The following is a 19,206-nucleotide window of genomic DNA, read 5'->3' as shown; positions in this document are numbered from 1 at the left end:
TGGTGAACTGTCTGACTTTAGCAAGCCTCTCCTCAGCACTGTCTGCATCATTCATGCTGTCATTTGTCATTGTTAATATATGCAATCATTGGAACATTTGCGTGCCAAACAGGTTGCCAGGTAAAATAAAGCAGAACCCTCCCAAGAAGGTTTTATGTGTAGTGCATTGAGCAACAGAAGCAAATACCTCCTGTGCCAATACAAACCAGTAAGTACACAAAGTGGGTTGAAGATATTCGAGACAGGTTTTAAAGCATGAGGAAGCTAGTCTACTAATTACCTGCTTGCCCCGAACAATATTATTTATCCAAATAAGTCTATCAGGCGTCAGAAATCGTTCAGTTTATTTTTATGAAATGTCTGTACAAGCGCTTCCATCCATAGGGATTATGGGTGTAGTTATCCAATGGTTGGTTTTTAAACTAAATTATATGCAGAACTCAGAGGACAACTTTGTGGTTTTGGTTCTCTCCATCTATCATTACGGTGGGTTCCAGGGATCCAACTCAGGTCATCAGTCATGTGGCAGATGTTTTTACCTGCTAGCCATACATTAGTTCCTGATAATCTTATTTTTAAATCTATTGTAGATAGTTTTACGGAGATTTTTGTTCTTTAGAATGTCTATAAATTATTAAGTGCATTATAGGGTCAAATATAGCTACTTTTGTTATTCTTCTCCTGTTTTATTCAACATCATATGCTTCAGGGGTCATTTGTATGTTCTTGCCCATGTTTAAATAGCAGTGCCATGAGGATTCGGAGATAGCTATGAGTTTAATTGAAACCAACTAATGCCCCTGTTTACCACATTGGTTGCCAGGCTGCCTCTCCTTTTTCACTTTCTTGGGCCAGCTAAGTGACACGTCTAGACCTGTGAGTTCCAGACAGTGTGAGCCTCTGCTTTCCTGCGTCCTGATGACTCCGTCCCTTAATTTGTTTAGGAGAAGCCTTGGTTTTTATAAGGTCAGCGAGAAATTGTCCAGCCACTGTTCCCATCCGAAAATTTGATATATTTCAAAGTACTAATTTCTAATTTGGAAATAAACCAGTAACTAGGTGATGTCAAATCTTTACATTCATTCTTTATGTATTATATTTAAATGATAGTAATATATTGAGCTTACCAATTCATAAATTTTCTTGTAAAATGCATGAAAGGAACTATGTTAAAGTTGGTTTGATATTTGTCTGGTTGCATGATCTTAGCGGGTACCTTATATTTTGATTCAGTTTTGCTGTTCCTTTGTGTAGGGTTTTGCTGTTTTCTGTGGGCCTTTTTTTAGGTTTTTCATGAAAACTTGAGTTGATGCATCCTGAAGTTAAACCATTCGATATTTGACATCTATTGAGTTTTGTGTAAGACAGATTTTATTTTTTTAGACAGAGTCTTAATATATACCTGCAAACTAGCCCAGGCTACCTCAAACATGTAACCTTACTGCCTTCATCTCCTGTATTCTAGGATTACGGACATGCTTCAGCAATGCTTCACAATATATGGGTTTTTTTAAATGTTCACTTTATATACTGATGTGTGTGCTGTACATGCGCTTGCAGGGAGATATTCATATGCCACCACTCAAACCCAGGGAGAATAAAGAGTAAAACAGAGCTTTACTGTATGGACTTTTTTAACATAAGCAGAACAGTGCCTTCAAGCTACCTTGCTGAGATGGCTGGGTGATGGTTCAGCAGTGAATATGTGATGGCTGCTATCTGGGAGTTTGATACCCTTTCTTCCTGGGAGAAAACACGATTTTCTCTTCTCTATGGTAAATCTTAAGCATAATAGTATCCTTCCAGATTCTTTTTCTCAGGACCAGATAATTAATAATGGGTGAAATAATTGACCGAAAGTATAAGCTTCAGAAGTAAACATTACAGTGAGAGCCAGAATTTGGCTCAAGTAACAACAGCTCCAGCTGCTAACTTTTTTTTATTAAATTTTTATTTTTTTATATTAATTACAGTTTATTCACTTTGTATCCCAGCTGTAACCCCCTCCCTCAGTCCCTCCCAACCCCACCCTCCCTTCTTAATCTCATAGGAGATGCCCCTCTCCAGTCCACTGATAGGAGAGGTCCTCCTCCCCTTCTGTTTGACCCTAGCTTATCAGGTCTCATCAGGACTGACTGCATTGTCCTACTCTGTGGACTGGCAAGGCTGCCCCCCGCCTCAGGGGGAAGTGATCAAAGAGTCTGCCACTGAGTTAATGTCAGAGACAGTCCCTGTTCCCCTTACTCAGTACCCACTTGGGTACTGAGCTGCCATGGGCTACATCTGAGCAGGAGTTCTAGGTTATATCCACAAATGGTTCTTGGTTGGAGTATAAGTCTCAGAAAAGACCCCTGGGCCCAGATATTTTGGTTCTGTTGTACTCTTTGTGGAGCTCCTGTCTTCTCCAGGTCTTACTGTCTCCCCCTTCTTTGATAAGATTTCCTGCATTCTACCCAAAGTTTGGTTATGGGTTTCAGCATCTGCTTTGTTACCTTGCTGGGTAGAGTCTTTCAGAGGCCCTCTGAGGTAGGCTCCTGCCCTGTTTCCTGTGTTCTCCTTCTTCCAGTGTCTATCCCACTTGCCTTTCTGAGTGAGGACTGATCATCTTACCCAGGGTCCTCCTTCTTGCTTAGCTTCTTCAGGTATACAGATGTTAGTATGTTTATCCTATATTATAGGTATAGTATCCACTTGTGTGTCTTTCTACTTCAAGGAAAACTCACTCAGCATGATCTTTTCTAGTTCCCACCATTTACCTGCAAATTTCATGATTTCCTTCTTTTTAATTGCTGAGTAGTATTCCATTGTGTCAATGTACCATAATTTCTGTAGCCATTCCTCCGTTGAGGGACATCTGGGTTGTTTTCTGGTTCTGGCTATTATGAATAAAGCTGCTACGAACATGGTTGAGCAAATAACCTTGCTTGAGCATATTTTGGATATATGCCTAAGAGTGATATAGCTGGATCTTGAGGAAGCCCTATTCCTAATTGTCTGAGAAAGCACCAGACTGATTTCCAAAGTGGTTGTACAAGTTTGCATTCCCATCAGCAATGGAGGAGGGTTCCCCTTTCTCCACATCCTCTCCAGCATGTATTGTCACTTGAGTTTTTGATCTTAGACATTCTGATGGGTGTAAGGTGAACTCTCAGGGTCATTTTGATTTGCATCTCCCTGATGGCCATTCTGACAAAAGCAATCTACAGATTCAATGCAGTTCCAATCAAAATACCAACACAATTCTTTACAGACCTTTAAAGAAAAATTCTCAACTTCATATGGAAAAACAAAAACCCAGAATTGCCAAAACGATCCTGTACAAGATCATCTGGAGAGATTTCCATCCCTGATCTCAAGCTGTACTACTGGGCAATAGTAATAAAAACTGCATGGTATTGGCATTGAAACAGAATGTTGGATCAATGGAACTGAATAGAAGACCCAGAAATAAATCCATACACCGACAGAAGCTAAGACCATACCAAAAACAACAACAACAACAAAAACAGCCTTTTCAACAAATGGTGCTGATCTACCTAGATGTCTACATGAAGAAAAATGCAAATAGATCCATATTCATATTTATCACCCTGCACAAAACTAAAGCCCATGTAGATCAAAGACTTCAACATAAAACCAGACACACTAAAATGGTTAGAAGAAAAAGAACCTTGACCTCAAAGGGGAAGAGCCTTGACCTCATTGGCACAGGAGACATCTTCCTGAACAAAACACCAACAGCACAGGGTCTAAGATCAACAATTAATAAATGGGACCTCATGAAACTGAAAAGCTTCTGTAAAGCAAAGGACACTGTCCTCAGAACAAAATAATAGCCTACAGACTGGGAAAGGATCTTCACCAACCCTATATCTGACAGAGGGCTAATATCCAGAATATATAAAGAACTAAAGAAGTTAAAAAGCAACAAAGCAAGTGATCCAATTAAAAAATGAAATACACAGTTAAACAAAGAAATCTCAATAGAGGAACATCAAATGGCAGAGAAACACTTAAAGAAATACTCAACGTCCTAGCTGCTGTCTAGAACCACTCCTCTGTCTCCTTTTGGTCATTTCTTTGTCCACCTCTGCAGTTTTGAGCTCCATTGTTTATGTCAGGACGTTTTTCCTTTGATAGGCTCTTCTCTGGGTTTCTCTTCAGCTTCTCCATTTGCTTTAGTGACCAGTGAAAAGGCACTGACAGCCATGTTTGCCATCTACTCTAGATGCCTTTCCTTTTCTCTGTTCCTGTGTAAGCACCCTCCACAATATCCTCCCTGCAAGCAAATGACCTGCTGTGCTTCATCTCTCCTCATATCTAAACATCTACGTTGCCCAAGAAAGTTAAAAGCAATTAAGACTTCTCAGACCAGGGAAAAATGGGTGTGTGCATGCAGGTAATGATAAGCTGTTGTTTATACAACAGTATTATTTTTTCTTTTATGAAATAGACTTTAGGTATTTGGCTGCATGCTGTGGTAGTTGCAGCTGCATTTACCATTAATCCCTGAGGTGGCACTTGTCATCATGACAACACTCACACCTAGCACCTTGGCACCTTGGCATAACCAGCTTGTCTGCCCTTGGATAAAGTGGCATAAGCTTGACACACCCCAGGTTAGAGGTAGCCAGTCATGCTAAATTGTGCTTAGTGAAGAGGCCAAGGAAGACTGGATGGTGAATTCATTTTTAATAATCTGTGCAGCTAAATGTAGGTGCAGGGATTTTAACATAATCATACAAAGCTAATATCTCTGCATTTCCTTGGATTTTTATTCTGCTGTAACCAGGATATCTTAATATTTTATTCAACATTTATCCACTAACAGTTTCTTAATGTCTTATAGGAACTATACTTAAACGTACACACCAAATCCAGTGAACTACTGTTTTACTAATATATCTAAATAGAATCTAAGTAAAATTTGGTTTACTGTGTAATATGTAGGCCAATAAATTATGTGAACAAGTATATTTTATTAACATCTGCAATGGATATTGAGTCATTAATTATATACAGGTACTCAACTGATCAGCTGGCTACTAGAGGAAAGTCATGTGATGAGAGCATACAACAATAGAGAGACAACGTAGATACTAAGAAGGAAAGCAAATACAGAGACACATATCAAGAAAATATTCAAAAAGTAAGAGAACTCAGAAGCCTCAACCATAAACAAGATGTTTCTACCTAATGCCTCTCATCAGGGATTAACCATGCAGATGAGGAAGCAAGAGGGGATGTGAGACTAAGGAAATAAGGCCTTCTAAATCAACATTATGGATGCACATGTGAATTCACAGAGACTGAGGCAGCATGCACAGGGCCTGTATGGGTCTGCACCATATGGGGTCCTAGAGCTGACCCCATCCCTAACCCAGAAGCTGTCTCTAATTGAGAACCATTTACGAATGAAAATTTGTTTCCTCTTTGGAGTCTCATTGGAGAAACAAACTACTCTTTAAAAAAAATAGAAAGAAAGCTATGATTTTTCTTTTTATTTTTATTTATTTATTTACTACAATTTATTCACTTTGTATCCCAGCTGTAGCCCTTTCCCTCAGCCCCTTCCAATCTCACCCTCCCTCCCTCATTTCCTCCCATGCCCCTCCCCAGATCCTCCTCCCCTTCCATCTGACCCTAGCCAATCAGGTCTCATCAGGACAGTCTACATTCTCTTCCTCTGTGGCCCAGCAAGGCTGCTCCCTGATCAGGGGGAGGTTATCAAAGAGCCAGCCACTAAGTTCATGTCCCCTCTTCGCCTTCCTAGACTGCCCATTTGGACACTGAGCTGCCATGGGCTACATCTGTGTAGGGGTTCCAGGTTATCTCCATGAATGGTCATTGGTTGGAGTATCAGTCTCAGAAAAGACTGCTGTTCTCAGATTTTTGGAGGTTCTGTTGCTCTTCTTGTGGACTCCAGTCCCCTCCAGAAGGAGGACCTGGGTAAGATGATCAGTCTTCATTCAGAAAGGCAAATGGGAGGGACCTCAGAAGATAGAGAAAACAGGGAACAGGACAGGAGCCTACCACAGAGGGCCTCTGAAAGACTCTACCCAGCAAGGTATCAAAGCAGATTCTGAGACTCATAACCAAACTTTGGGCACAGGGCAGGGAATCTTATGAAAGAAGAGGGAGATAGTAACACCTGGAGGGGACAGGAGCTTCACAAGGAAACCAACAGAACCAAATAATCTGGGCCCAGGGGTCTTTTCTGAGACTGATACTCCAACCAAGGACCATTCATGGAGATAACCTAGACACCCTGCACAGATGTTGCCCATGGCGGCTCAGTCTCCAAGTGGATCACCTGGTAAGGGAACGGGGGCTGTCTCTGACAATAATGATCTTACGGGTAGGCTGTGTGCCCAGCAACAGATATCCAACAGAAAACAAACTACACAACATCGTTGAAGTTCAGATTATTTTGCTGTTATTTAATTTTATTTTTTATTTTATTCATTCATTTATTTATTTATTTTCTTCTTCTTTTACCTTACAGATCTTTTGCATATAAGATCTTTTGTAATAACTTTCACCTTAGAGATCTTATGGGAGACTCACTGTGTGAATGAATTTGTCTGGTTTCTTTTGTTTTGTTTTTTGTTTGTTTCTTTTCCTGTTTTTCTTTTTTTTTTATTTTTGCGATTGTGTGTGTGTGTTTGTGTGTGTGTGTGCCTTCTTCTCTGGTTGGTTTATTTGGTGCTATTCTGATGAGTTCGTTTTTGTTTGATCTTACATTACTTTATTATTATCCCTTTAAGCCAGTTTGTTTTTTAGTGAGAGCCAGAAATTGGTGGATCTGAATGGAAAGGAAAGAGGGGAGGAACTAGGAGGAGTAGAGGGCGGGAAAACTGTAATCAGGATATATTATGTAAGAAAAGGAATCTATTTTTTAGGTTTTTTTTTTTTTTTAGTTTTTCATATTAATTACAGTTTATTCACTTTGTATCTCAGCTGTAGCCCCAACCGCCATCCCTTCCCAATCTCAACCTCCCTGTTCTTCTCCTATATCATTCCCCCAGTCCTATGATAGGGGAGGTCCCCCTCCCCTTTCCTCTGACCCCAGCCTATCAGGTCTCATCAGGACAGGCCACATTGTCTTCCTCTGTAGCCTGGCAAGGCTGCTCTCCCCCCTCAGGTGGAGGTGATCAAAGACCCAGCCCATGAGTTCATGTCAGAGACAGTCCCTGTTCCTATTGTTGGGGAACCCGCTTGTCAGTGAGCTGCCATGGGCTAATTCTGTGCTGGGGTTCTAGGTTATCTCCATGCATGGTCCTTGTTTGGAGTATCAGTCTCAGAAAAGACCCCTGGGCCCAGATTTTTTGGTTCTGTTGCTCTCTTTGTGGAGCTGCTGTTCCCTCCAGGTCTTTCTACCTTTCCCTTCTTTCATATGATTCCCTGTATTTACTCAGTGTTTGGCTGTGAGTCTCAGCATATATTTTAAAACAACGAGGTCACAAGAATGTATTTTTAATAAAAGGAAAAACTAAAAATTTAATTAGAAATTTTTTTAAAAAAAAACTGAAAGTAACTATCCTGATTTTCTTTTTACTCCAGGCTTGACTCTTCACTGCCTCAGACCTTAAAAGAAGAGAACACCTCAGCTGAAAACATGTCTTTAGAAACCCTGAGAAACAGCAGCCCAGAAGATCTTGATTAGATATAAGCACTAGAACTCAACTTTGGTATTCATCAAAGTTTGTTCTCTATTCAGTTCTTTTAAATGGAAAGACAGGCTTTCAACTTAGCAGCAATGGTCTGTGTCTTCCAACTTCACTATATGCATCCAATGAATTACACAAATATCAGCCAAACTGAATGACAGAGGGACACTTTCCTCAACCATTCATGTTGTTTGTTAAATCTGAGTCTTGTTACAAGGGACACATTTATCATATTTGTTTACATAATATTCTAACTTTCTAATGACTCTTGGAAGATTTTGGAAATAGGGGAAAAATATCTGTTCTAAAAGTTTCCAATTCTTTATTAATTGTACTTTAAGCAACATGTTTGAACATTTTAATTTATGACATGACATATATAAAATATATCATTATCTTGTATGTAAACAATTGAAAACCTGGTTGTTAATAAAAGCATGTGTTCTTAAAGGAATTTTATTTAACTGAAAGTTTTTATTGAAGGAACTTGTCTTTCTGAAGTGTTTACTGGTGGGTGTTTCATGTCTCACTGATGGCCTCCCACCCATGCATGCACTGGCAGACTAACTGGCCTTAGCAGGTTAGTTATTTACTTATTTACAGTTAATTAACTTTGTATCCCAGCTGTGGACCCCTCTGTCATTCCTTCCCAATCCCACCCTCTCTCCCTCTTTTCTTCCCATGCCTCTCCCTCAGTCTACTTATAGGAGAGGTCCTCCTCCATTTCTGTCTGACCCTAGCCTATCAGGTCTCATCAGGACTGGCTGCATTGTCTTTCTCTGTGGCCTGGTAAGGCTGCTTATCCCTCATGGGGAAGTGAGCAAAGCGTCAGCCACTGAGTTCATGTCAAAGACAGGCCATGTTCCCCTTACTAGGGTACCCACTTGGAGACTGAGTTGCCATAGGCTACATCCATGCAGGAGTTCTAGTTTATCTCCTTGCATGGTCCTTCATTGATTAATGTCCGGAATATATAAATAACTGAAAAAGTTAAAAAGCAACAGGTCAAGTAATCCAATTAAAAAATGGGGTACAAAGATAAACAGAATTCTCAATAGAGGCATATTGAATGACAGAGAAACACTTAAATGCTCATCATCCTTAGTCATCAGGGAAATGCAAATCAAAATGACCCTGTGATTTCACCTTACATCCATCAGAATAGCTAAGATCAAAAACTCAAGTGGCAACACATGCTAGAGAGGATGTGGAGAAAGGGGAACCCTCCTCCATTGCTGGTGAGAATGTAATGGGTTATTTTTAAAGAATAGACCTAAATGTTGGAGGAGAACATATTGAAAAAGGAAGGAATTGGAGGGGAGAAATTGGGAGCAAATTGATCATATTTCATTGCACACTTATATGAAATTCAATAAGAAAGAAAAACTTCTGTGAGTGCTTACATATATAAATGTAACCATTTGGAGGAAAAAACCCAATAGCATTTTTTTTAGTCCCTTCTTTTTTTTAATTTTTTATTTTTTTATTATTATTATTTTCTTATCAGTTACATTTTATTAACTCTGTATCCCAGCCGTGTCCCGATCCCTCATTCCCTCCCAGTCCCTCCCTCCCTCCCTCATCTCCACCGTGCCCCTTTCCAAGTCCACTGATAGGGGGGACCTCCTCCCCATTCATCTGATCCTGTTTTATCAGGTATCTTCAGGACTGGCTGCAAAGCCCTCCTCTGTGGCCTAACAGGACTGCTCCTCCCTTCGGGGGTGGGGAGACCAAAGAGCCAGTCATTGAGTTCCTGTTAGAAATAGTCCTTGTTCCTCACTTTGAGAAACCAATTGGTTACTGAGCTACCACAGGCTACATCTGAGCGGAGGTTCTAGGTTATATCCATACATGGTCCTTGGTTGAATGTCAGTCTCAGAAAAGACCCTGTGCCCAGATATATTTGGTCCTTGTGGAGCTCCTATCCCTTCTTGAAAGCTGGTAATCATGCATACCGATCACCAGCAAAACCCAGGACATTTTTTTTTACTGTTTACCATTCAACTTCCTAAACTTTCATTCTGTCATCATTTTTCCAAATGAGATCCATCCCCTTTATCAAAATTATTGTGTAAAGCATGCTGTCAAATACAGTATTTGGTCCATTCCTTGTCATGAGCATGTTTGATAAATCTCATACTTCTGCTTTCTTCTTTTGATTTGTGGAAAAGCATATGTTCTGTATGGTCCTCCTTTATTCTGGCCATCTACTATTTAGGCTTCTTGTCTGATTGTTTCTTCTCTGCTCATTAGTTAAATGCTTGATTACTTACTCTAGGTTCAGTCCTCGATACTGTGCTCTTCATTAAACTTCACCTTAAGTTTTATATGATTTTAAATTCCACCTATTTATTTTTATTGCCAAAGTTAATGGAAAAAGTTATAAAGAGACATGTACACACACTGTGTGTGTATGTATGGAGAGAAAGAGAAGGAGAGAGACAGAGAGATGTTCCTTCATTTTAACCATGTTTGGCTTATGCCTATGTTCCCATGACTAGGGAAAGCAAAGCTGGAGAAATTGCAGTGGATTTAAGGCCTGCCTGGATTACTTAGTGAGTTCCAAGTTAGCCTGAGCTACAGAAAAAAAAATTAAGAAATTTTATCACATCTCAATTTTTTGTTTTGTTTTTGTTTTTTGGTTTAAGTTTTGTTTTTTGAGACAAAGTTTTTCTGTGTAGCCTGGCTGTCATGAACTCACTTTGTAGCCTGCCTGGTCTTGAACTCACAGAGATCTTCCTGCCTCTGCCTCCCCAACCTCTGGGATTATAGGCATGTACCACTGTGCCCAGCTCCAAATTTCAATTTTTGGTAGCTTATATTTAAGAAGATATATATATACATATATATATATATACACACACATATATATTTTATAAATGTGCCAATTGTAATATAATTCTAAAATATAAATTTGTACTTAGTCATGCAGGAATGTTACAATACTGTTGAGTTTCTATAATCTAAGATGAATGTTTCTTTGATCTTTCCAAGAGACTTTTAAATATGAGACAGAATACAACCAATTAAAAGTACACGACCAGTATCTGTAGCATAAATGAGAATTAGTTATGGGTGAATTCCCAAAGTAATACTAGGAGTAACACCCATAGAGTTCATCATAGTTTGAAAGTTTTTAATTTTTATTATATCTTTGTAGGGCAATGGATATTTTTATGCATTGGTGTGTTCTGTTGATTCAGTTGGTTAAAAAGAGTGCATTCAGCTTATAACAAGTTGTTCATATCTTGTGGAGACAGGAAAGGCATGGCATTCTGCTTTGTGCACAGTGTGGAAAGCACTCTACAAGGTGGTCAGGTCCTGCCACTCCAAACCACATGTATGCCCATGCTTTTCAATGTCTATGTTCCAAAAGAAAGTATTCTGAGGACCACTGTCTGACTGTAAGGCATAGAGACTCAGTTTGAATGCATCGTGACTTTTTCATGGTAGTATCTTCACTCCTAAAACAAATGGATTTCATTTCTGAGGGATATTTTTCAGTATAAAATTTACAATTTGGGGATGGCATCACATATGGTCCCGAGATCATTAGGGAAGAAACAAGTTCCTGCACAAGCAGAGGTGTCTTTATTATGTGGTTTTAAAATGTCAGAGATCTATTTTAGAAAAGCATTGCTCCATGTCCTGTAATCAATTTTATAAAAGACAAGACTGTGTTTTTGAACCAAGCAACTCTTTATTAGGTGTCTGATTCAACAAATGTTTACTACAGAAAGGTTCTACACAAAGTACAAAATTGGGCCATCTAGAGAAATAAAGGATAAATGTATTCATTTTGCAAACAGTTGGTGACCATTTGTGCTAGTTTCTGTTCTTGGCATTGGATGTGGTAGTGAGCAATACAGGTAAGCACCTTTGCTGTTAAGCTCGGAGAGTAGTACATGTAGCCTGGGGCACCTCAGAACAAGACTGCATGTTGGGAAGCTGGAAATCCTCTATTATTAACTGGGAATTCAGGGGGCCGTTAAGGATATCTGAGAATAAGGAAAAAGAAAACCTGTTGGCCAATGAGATGTTTGCTAGACACGGCCCAGAAAAATCAGCCCTTGTCCTTTCATGTCTCTCTTATGCCTATACTCAGCATCATTTATAGGTTCCATCATAAACATCTCACATCTGCATTCAAAGTAAGCCTCTTCAATTTACTTATGATCTAATAATCTCAGAAAACACAGTTACATTTCTGCCTCATCCTAATGATATTGTTAGGAGAAATGATGATGCAGAAGACGCTTCCTGCTCAAATTTATGACTGTTGTCTGGATTTAAGTTTTGCACAAGGGTTCTGAAATTTTCTAGCAAATTCTTTTCGCATACGATTTCATTATAGATGTTCCCTGAGTTAACCTAAAATGGTTTTCTCTGTATCCTAATTGTAAAGATAGGATAAGCATACTGAAATCTGTACACCTAAAGAAGATAAACAAGAAAGAGGACCCCAGGTGAGATGATCAATCCTCACTTAGAGAGACAAATGGGATGGACATTGGATGTAGGAGAAAACAAGTAGCAGGACAGGAGCCTACCACAGAGGGCCTCTGAAAGACTCTACCTAGCAGTGCATCAAAGCAGATACTGAGACTCATAACCAAACCTTTGGCAGAGTACAGGGAATCATATGAAAGAAGGGGGAGTTAGTATGACCTAGAGAGAACAGGAGCTCCACAAGGACCAAATATATCTGGGCACAGGGGTCTTTTGTGAGACTGTATCTCCAACCAAGGACCATGTATGGATATAACCTAGAACCCCTGCTCAGATGTAGCTCATGGTAGCTCACTATCCAAGTGGGTACCCTAGTAAGGGGAACAGGGACTATTTCTGATGTGACCTCAATAGCTAGCTCTTTGACCTCCCCACACACACCCAAGGGAGGCACAGCCCTGCTAGGCCACAGAGGAGGACTTTGTGGCCAGGCCTGAAGATCCCTGATAAGCTAGGGTCAGATGAAAGGGGAGGAGGTTCTCCCCTATCAGTGGATTTGGAAAAGGGCAGGGAGAAGATGAGGGAAGGAGGGTGGGATTGTGAGGGAATGAGGGAGGAGGATACAGCTGAGATACAAAGTTAATAAACTGTAACTAGTATCAAAAATAATATAAAAAGGATACCTTGAAATGATCATCCACTTTCTCTCTTCCTGACCAGTAACTCACTTATCTCCTCAATATAAAACACTATCCAGGCTATACTTGATCATATTTTACCTACCTATGTATAATCCTTTTGTTTATCCATTATTTTTATTACCCACATTTGAATAAAATTCAACATGAATTTTATTGATCACCTCCTAATTTTTTTCTTCTGTTCTTTGAAGAAATTCATCTAAAATTCTCATCCCACAATCCCACAGAATGGACTTCCACACCAAGATCTCATTAACCATAAAGACTCTTGATTCTGCAGAGAATCACCCTAACCTTCATATTCATAAGAGATTTTGTTTGTTTGTTTGTTTGTTTTCACAGAAGGCAGGAGAGATTTTGGTGGTCAGAGAACCAGTTGAAGGTATATGGATGAATCTTGACCCATTTGTTTTCTTTATGAGGAGTTTACAATTCAGTGGTGATCTGGGATATACTAGCCAACCAGACACAGGTAGATTAAACAATACTTGTGGGACCTGCTTATACAAGAGCCTTCTATATACGGTTTATATGTATATGTTTCCCAAAATATTAGAGACGAAGTTCACGTTGGTTTCTTTCACTGTGATGAATGAGTTAGGAAAATCAGCTAAAAGGAGAAAAGATTTACTTTTACTCCCAGTTTCAAAGAGACAGTGAGCTGTGCTCTTTGCCAAAAGCTGAGAATGAGTCAGGCTTTTAATGAAAGTAATATTCTCAGGGATATAATCCAGACATCCAGAAAGTGTGACACAACACAAATCAGGAAAGAAGATACTCTCAGATGCTCTATCAAGATAGCAACCATGTGGATGTCATGTGTTCCCACTAGGATCTTGGAAGAAACTCTTTGGATTTTTTTTTTTCAGAACTACATGTAAGGAAAAGCAAAAATAAGAAACATGTTTTTGTTTGTTTTGTTTTTTGTTTTGTTGTTTTGTTGTTTTCGTGGGTTTTTTGTTGTTTTTTGTTTGTCTGTTTGTTTTGTGTTTTGCTGCTTTCTATTAGTCCTTGATAGCCTGGATGCCTTGGTCACTCATATTGCAATTCTTCCTGATAACCCATTCGGCAGCTACGGAGAGCCCTAGGATCAAGAGCAGAGCTAAGAAGCCAATACTGAAAGAGGTCTAATCTTACTAGAAAGAGCCCTCCCAAAAAAACCCCACAATTGATTGATAGTAATTTTGAGGATGTGGAGACCCAGCTAAAGGGCATGCTAGCCAGGATGCAGAGCAAGGGGAACACTCCTCCATTACTGTTGGAGATGCAAACTTGTACAACCACTGTGGAAATCAGTCTGGCTATTTCTCAGAAAATCGGGAGTAGATCTACCTTAAAACCCAATTATACCACTACTGGGCTATACTCAAAAGATGATCTACCATACAGCAAGGATATTTTCTGAACTTTGTTCATAGCAGCTTTATTCATAATAGGCAGAAATGAAACAACCCAGATGTTCCTCAACCAAAGAATGGATAAAGAAGCTGTGGTACATTTACACAGTGGAATACTACTCAGCTTTTAAAACCAAGGACATCATGCAATTTGCAGACAAATGGATGAAACTAGAAAAGATCTTCCTGAGTGAGGTAACCCAGACCCAAAAGACACATATAGTCTCTACCTACTTATAAGTGGACATTAGCCATAATGTACAGGATAACCATGCTACAATCCACAGACCCAAAGAAGCCAAGGAGCGTCCAAGGGAGGATGCTTGACTCTCACTCAGGAAAGGAAATAAAGTAGACATCTGAAGTAGATGGATGGAGTGACCTGGGTGGGAAAGGAAGTAAAAAGAGTAATAGGAGTAAGGATCAGGTGTGGGGAGAAAATGGAAAGGGAGGGGAGGACCATGGAGAGAAGGGAAATCAGTGGGGTAGTATTTCTGGGACAGGGAGAACCTCAGCAGCCTATGAGGTGAACATAGCTAAGATATGGAGCCTGGAACCACCACCTCCTATAGCTAGGCTGGACATCAGTGGAGGGGGAAGGACACCAACCCACCCATAAAACATTCTGCCCAAAATTGACTTTGCTTAAAAGAAGTGTAGGGATAAAGATAAATCCAAGATTGAGGGAATAGCAAACCAATGGCTGGCCCAACTTGAGACCCACCCCATGGTAGAGAGCCAACCCTTGTCACTATTAATGATACTTTGCTATTCTTGAAGACAGGAGCCTAGTGTAACTGTCTTCTCAAAGGTTTCATCCAGCAGCTGATGGAAACAGATGCAGAGATCTACAGCCAAACAATAGGCCAAGCTCAGGGAGTTTTGTGGAAAAGTGAGAGAGATTGAGGGACCCAGAAGGGTCAAGAACACCACAAGATGACCTACAGATTCAACAAACATGGGTCCATGGAGACTCACAGAGACTGAATCACCAACCAAAGAGCTTGCATGGTTTGGAACTAGACCTCTATAAATATGTACCGGATGTACTGCATGGTCATCTGGTGGGTTCCCTAGTAATGAGAGTAAGGGCTGTCTTTGACTGTTGCCTACCTTTGCGTCCCTTTTCCCTAGCTGGGCTGCCTTGTCAGGTACACTTAGGAGAGGATGCTCTTAGTTATGCTTTGACTTGCCTGGGTGGGTTGGTGCCTCTTTGAATTCCCCTTCTATGAGAAAGAGAGGAGGGAGTGGAGGGAGAAGTGTGTGAAGGCAGAACTGGGAGGAGAGGGGGACAGGGCTGGGATCAGGCTGTAAAGTGATAAAATAATTTTTTTAAAAAAGATTTACCTTTGGTCTCTCTCTCTCTCTCTCTCTCTCTCTCTCTCTGTGTGTGTGTGTGTGTGTGTGTGTGTGTGTGGTAGGGAGGGAGGGAGATGTTGGGTATTGCATGAATGGAGGTACCTGGAGAGGCAAGAAGTGGGATTGGCAGGCGCTGGGATTCTAGGTACTTTTGAGCCACATGATGTGAGTGCTGAGAACTCTTTTAACCACTGAGCCGTCTGTCCAGCCCCTACATATTTCCATTTCTGAAGTTCATTTCTCCATTAGCACCCTAAAATATTATTATACTTTCATTTCCTTGAGAGAGTTCAAGGAGATTAGAGACCAAGGAGGTGCAAGTAGGACATAAGTGAAGTTTTTTAACCCCTCTTCAAGAATATTTGAAATTTGTCTAAAGAGACACCTGTGCCAAATGAAGCACAGAAGAATATATGTAGCGTGATTAGTACTTTGTTGTAGGAAGGAACCATGGGGTTTAGGAGATAGACAGTTTACCAAATAAGAATCCTGAATTTGTTACTAGGAGTGAAAATATTAGTGAATGGACAGCTCTCGAAGATTCTCGCCAGAAGTAAGGAAGTGAATTAGGTGGATCAGTGTTCCGGTGAAAACTGTGAAGGTAAAGTGAGGGCAGGCACGACCATATGTGCTCCTGGGGTTCAGATTTGTCTGTAGGCTGTGCATCTCATTCCCCCTGTGATGTGTAGAACATCATCAAACTGCGCTTCACACCCAGGAACATTTGCAGGCTAAATTCTCCCAGCTCCTTTGGAAATGTTCTAACTTCAATTCGTACCAACAAACATTCACAGATTAAATTTTTCTAACAATCTGGAAGCTGAAAACTAGCTGGGAGGGACTCAGTCTGCCTCTGCCTGGAGCTTTGGTCACATCTTCAGTGATGATTTTAGGAGTGTTATAGGTTCTGATAGAATTAACTTTCTCTTTTGACCACCCTCAGTCCTGCTTTGAGTCTTCATTTCTTACCAAATGCTACTTGTGTACACCTTTGAAATGATGGCTGCTTCTGTTATCTTTAATTCATTTCTCTAGAAACCTCCTTCTAGAGGCTATAGGTGGAACTGTGATTTTGGAAGCAATAATCATTTCATTCTTAAGGCAGTTAGCTCGGTATCTAGTCTTTGTAAAGGACAAAAGAAGGAGTTGGTTCCACAAACTGGTCCCCGTCAAATGTTGTTAATATGGAGGAGCATGAAAGAGGGTCTACACTCTGAAAGAAAACAGTATGAGCTGCTACTTGTTCCATGAGATTTCGATCCCACGTCCGTTAGAAGGGACAGAGTACCCCTCCCCCAAGCAAACAGTGGCAGAAACAGCACTCCTTAAAAAAATGTCAAATTATGTTTTGTTTCCAATTTCAAAACAGAGCTTGAGACAATATTTGTCATCATCTTTTGAGCAAGGGCCACAAGCCAGCCCAAAGACCTTAGGGGGCAAGTGCATGAAGAGTCACTCTTTTTCACTTCTTGGATGATTTTTGCAGTAACTTATTTTCCTTTCTTTTATTTTTGGGACTATAATATAATTATACTGTTTCTCCCCTACCTTTCCTGCCTCCAAACCCTCCTATACACTTCTTTTTGTTCTCTTACAAATTCTTGACCATCCATTTTAATTAATTCCTGTTACATACATGTAACCAGCTCAGTCTGTATAATCCTGCATGTGTATGTTTTCAGGGGTGGCCCTTTTGTATTGCATGACCAATTGATGTGCTCTTCCCTGGGGAAGACTACTCCCGTTTTCCACATTCCTTTGTTGCCTGTAGGTCTTAGTGTAGGGTGAGGCCTCACTGTCTTTCCCCTGCCCACTTGTCTATTGTGGTTGTCCTCTTTCAAGTCATGTTTATTGTCTATTGAAGCTTGTCTATTGTGGTTGTCCTCTTTCAAGTCATGTTTAGCCAGTCATATTGGTGAGACATTGTGGATTTAGCTTCTGATACAGTAATTCAAAAAACTTTCATGAGTAGGTCATCCAGTGTCTTTGAAATCAATTATGCTTTCTGTCATTATCCTTCAAGTAATTGTCAGAGAAGCAATTGCAGCCAAGTCTTCTATAATGTTGCTTAAACACATAGTAGAACCATTGATAAGGTCTTAAATAAAACAACTACCAGCATCCTGGCAACCTAGACACAGTTGCCAGCACTGGCCCTCGGAGTCATCCATCAGTCCTGCTAATAGAACAGCTAACTCCAACAGACTGGCCTCAAAAAGAAATGTGAGGTTAGTTCTTATTTTATTCTTCTCAATTAAAGAACCTCTGAAAACCCTGTCCTGCATTTTCAACACATGTTTCCAATTAGTGCTGCAGAGCAGGCCCCTGACTTGATAAAAGCACTGGCGTGTACCTTCAGCGCCTGGACAATGTTCTCTTTCATTTTACAAGGTGGCCAAAATGCAGTTATAAATATCTTTTTTAAATGTTAACAACAATCCAGAGGTATAAGCTTAGAGCAAGGTGAAGAGAGGGGAGGGCAATGTTTGAATAGCCTGCGATAGATTTCTAGAACTGTGTGTACACGGGGGGGAATTCTGTGCCGAAGGCTGCACTGGGCGCTTGCAAGTTCTTGTGCAGAAAGCACTATGGCTCTTCAGAATTGCACTCTAAGCCCATTAGATGGGAACTTAGTTACCTCAGGAAATATAGCTTACTGTACAGTAAATTTGTTTCATACAACCGCTCTGCTCAAAAGCTAACAGATCTTCCCGTTCAAGTCAATTGTTCTGGAACCTGCTGCAAACTGATGGGATATTTGCCTGCTTGTGGAGCTCTTCAGAGCAACCACTGGAAGCTCAGTGAGCTTCCAGGTTTGCTGATTCTGGGTGTCCCCGAATCCAGAAAGTCAAAGTAAGCGTCTTTAATTTAGGCCATCAGACCCTACTTTCTGTGAAAATAAAGGAAACCTGCAAGAAGAAAAAGTAAGAGAGATAAAATGACTCTATTGCATGCTGTATCCTCCTCAGCTCAGGGAATGCCAGGATGATTTTCTGCTCTGGGTCATGGGAAAGCCTGATGTCTTCTGTCTTAGAAGGATGAGATACTACCCCTTTCTGTGTTCCTGCATAAAGCATGCAACAAAACTCTCAGTGTCTGGCTTTGTTTGTTTATTTGTTTCTTTGTTTCTCATTTATTTAGTTTATTTACTTCATGTCCTTGTAGTCCCTTTCCTTTTCCTCTCCCGTCCTACCCCCTTTTCTTCCCCCCTCCCCCTTTTTCCCAGAAAAGGGGAGCCCCCTTTCCCATCTACCCCAGCTCATCAACCTACATCAGGACTGAACCTCTTCCCCTGTGGCCTAGCAAGGCAGTCCCACCAGGGAAAAGTGATCAAAAAGCTAGCAAGTGAGTTTGTGTGGATACAGTCCCCACTTCCCTTACTAGACTACCCACCTGAAACCCAAGCTGCCCAACCGCTACATCCTTGTAGGGGGCCTAGGTCCAGTCCATGCATGGTCCTTGGTTGAGGCTTCAGTCTCAGAAAGACCCTCTTGGCCCTGATTAGTTGGCTTTGTTGGTCTTCTTGTAGTGTTCCTGTCACTTCTGGGTCCTTTTCTCTTTCCTCCCACTTTTTCACAAGCATCCTATGCATCGACCAATGTTTGGCTGTGAGTATCACCATCTGTTTTG

The 19,206-nt window shown here is 40.6% G+C and overlaps 1 protein-coding gene across 2 annotated transcripts in view; it reads left to right on the top strand.

Annotated features, from left to right (window-relative positions):
• Xrcc4 (X-ray repair cross complementing 4) overlaps positions 1 to 8,124 on the top strand; it is a 214,697-nt gene extending 206,573 nt beyond the window's left edge. For both annotated transcript variants that reach the window (XM_060377747.1, XM_060377748.1), the window contains exon 8: positions 7,564 to 8,124. In XM_060377747.1, the coding sequence (XP_060233730.1) occupies positions 7,564 to 7,666 (103 nt within the window). In that variant the 3' untranslated portion in view covers positions 7,667 to 8,124. The remainder of the gene's footprint in view (positions 1 to 7,563) is intronic.
• The last annotated feature ends 11,082 nt before the right edge of the window (positions 8,125 to 19,206 follow it).

Source organism: Meriones unguiculatus, chromosome 2 (genome assembly GCF_030254825.1).
Source record: "Meriones unguiculatus strain TT.TT164.6M chromosome 2, Bangor_MerUng_6.1, whole genome shotgun sequence".
Lineage (NCBI taxonomy): Eukaryota > Metazoa > Chordata > Mammalia > Rodentia > Muridae > Meriones > Meriones unguiculatus.
This window is presented reverse-complemented; position numbering and strand designations above follow the sequence as displayed.